The sequence below is a fragment of the Solanum dulcamara genome, chromosome 10 (assembly GCF_947179165.1).
Source record: "Solanum dulcamara chromosome 10, daSolDulc1.2, whole genome shotgun sequence".
NCBI classification, from domain to species: domain Eukaryota; kingdom Viridiplantae; phylum Streptophyta; class Magnoliopsida; order Solanales; family Solanaceae; genus Solanum; species Solanum dulcamara.
Window position 1 is genome coordinate 30,741,395 of NC_077246.1, and position 2,203 is coordinate 30,743,597.

The 2,203-nt window shown below is 37.9% G+C and overlaps 1 protein-coding gene across 1 annotated transcript; it reads right to left on the reverse strand.

The window, feature by feature from the left end:
- Nucleotides 1-1,123: 1,123 nt before the first annotated feature.
- Nucleotides 1,124-1,918, reverse strand: LOC129869745 (uncharacterized mitochondrial protein AtMg00860-like). Its single transcript, XM_055944373.1, has 2 exons — nt 1,823-1,918; nt 1,124-1,456 (listed from the first exon to the last, which is right to left on the reverse strand). The coding sequence occupies exons 1-2, from the start codon at nt 1,916-1,918 to the stop codon at nt 1,124-1,126; spliced, it is 429 nt and encodes a 142-aa protein (XP_055800348.1).
- Nucleotides 1,919-2,203: the final 285 nt, after the last annotated feature.

Sequence of the window (2,203 nt, forward strand, 5' to 3'; positions counted from 1 at the left end):
ATAATGGATACATGAACTCCATAGAGCTTTATATTTCCTTAACATACAACCTGGCGTAATCCTCAGCAGAATAAGTAATCCAAATTGGGAGGAAATGGGCCAATTTAGTCAACATATCAATAATAACCCATATCGAATCAAACTTATGTGGAGTGCGAGGTAAACCTGTAATGAAATCCATATTAATGATCTCCCACTTCCATGTCAGGATTTATATCTCCTGTAATAATCCACCTAGTTTCTGGTGTTCAATCTTGACTTGTTGACAGTTTAGACATTGGGCAACGAACTCTGCAATATCTCTTTTCATACCATCCCACCAGTATAAATATCTAAGGTCATGGTACATCTTTGTTTTCCCCGTATGAACAGAATATCGGGCATAATGTGCCTCACCTATAACCTATTGCAGTAGCCCGACAACGTTAGGTACACATAATCTGCCCATGTGTAATAATACCCCATCAGATGTAATCCCGAATAGGGTATTTTCTCTGTCAAGACCTGTGTCTTGGTACCATGCCAAAATAGGATCTTCGTATTGATGTCGCTTTATTTCTTCTATAATAGAGGATTCAGCAAATTCTCGGACCGAAACCCCAATACCTCCAGATTCAGCCAAGCGAACTCCAAGACTAGCCAACTGACCAATTTCACAAACTATTTCTTTTTTTTCTGGTGGAACATCTGCCAAGCTACCCAAAGACTTACGACTGAGTACATCTGCCACGACGTTGGCCCTCCTAGGATGATATAAAATATCGATATCATAATCTTTTAGGAACTCCAGCCATCTCTTTTGCCATAAATTCAATTCTTTATACTTAAAAATATACTGCAAACTCTTGTGATCTATATAGATATCCACATGAATGCCATATAAATAGTGCCTCCATATCTTCAGAGCATGAATCACTACTGCCAGTTCCAGATCATAAGTAGGGTAATTTCTTTTATGCTTTTTAAGATGCCGGGAAGCGTAAGCTATAACTTTACTGTTTTGCATTAAGACACAACCTATGCCCATGCTCAAAGCATCACAATAGATAACATACCCATCTGGTCCCTTCGAAAGACTTAAAACTGGAGTTGTAGTCAACTTCTCTTTCAATAACTGAAAGCTTCATTCATAGGCATCGGTCCATTGGAATTTGGCTCCCTTCTGAGTTAATCTTGTCAATGATGCTAAAATTCTAGCAAATTTCTCTATAAATCTCCTGTAATATCCTGTTAATCCTAGGAAGCTGCATATCTCTATAGGTGTCATCGGCCTAGGCCAGTTTTTTACGGCCTTGATCTTCTGTGTATCTACCTGAATACCATTAGCCCTAACAATATATCCCAAGAATGTCACAGAAGTCAACCAGAATTCACATTTAGAAAATTTCGCATATAGTTTCTGGTGTCGAAGTACCGCAAGTACTACTCTCAGATGATCTGCATGATCTTCTTCTAACTTGGAATAAATCAGAATATTATCAATAAACACAATCACAAACATATCCAGGAAAGGTTTGAATACCCAATTCATCAGGTTAATAAATACCGCCGGAGCATTCGTCAGCCCAAAAAATATTACTCTGAACTCGTAATGGCCATATTGGGTCTAGAATGCTGTCTTCGGAATATCTGATTCTCTTACCCACACTTGATGATAACCTGATCGCAAGTCTATTTTTGAGAAACATCTGGCACCCTGCAACTAATCAAACAAATTATCAATCCTAAGGAGGGGGTATTTATTCTTTATGGGTACCTTATTTAGTTGTCTGTAATTAATACACATCCGCAATGACCCATCTTTCTTCCTCACAAATAATACTGAGGCTTCCCAAGGCAAACTGATGGGTCTGATGAAGCCTTTTTCCAGTAAGTCTTTCAACTGCTCCTTCAGTTCTTTTAATTTTACAGGTGCCATTTTATACGAAGGAATAGATATCGGTTGGGTATCCAATAGCATATCTATAAATAATTCTATATCCCATTAAGGAGGAAGACTTGGAAGATCATCTGGAAATACATCTGGGAATTCATTAAGCACAATGTTGTACAACCCCAAATTCGACTATTTCGTAGATTTGACTTGCTCCTATTCCACAATTCAGATGGGGTTAGAGGAACAGATTTTGAAGGAACCATGTTCATAATGTAGTTTGCAGTTTCTAATTCGTACCTCCAAAAACTAAAAGGAAAATCTGAATAC

Excerpts from the sequence above, each read along its gene's own strand:
- LOC129869745 (XM_055944373.1), bottom strand. The coding sequence starts at position 1,918 with ATGGCACCTGTAAAATTAAAAGAACTGAAGGAGCAGTTGAAAGACTTA. Across the intron at positions 1,457-1,822 it reads GTTTGCCTTGGGAAGCCTCA|TTAGAAGAAGATCATGCAGA; the intron begins GTATTATTTGTG and ends ATTTATTCCAAG.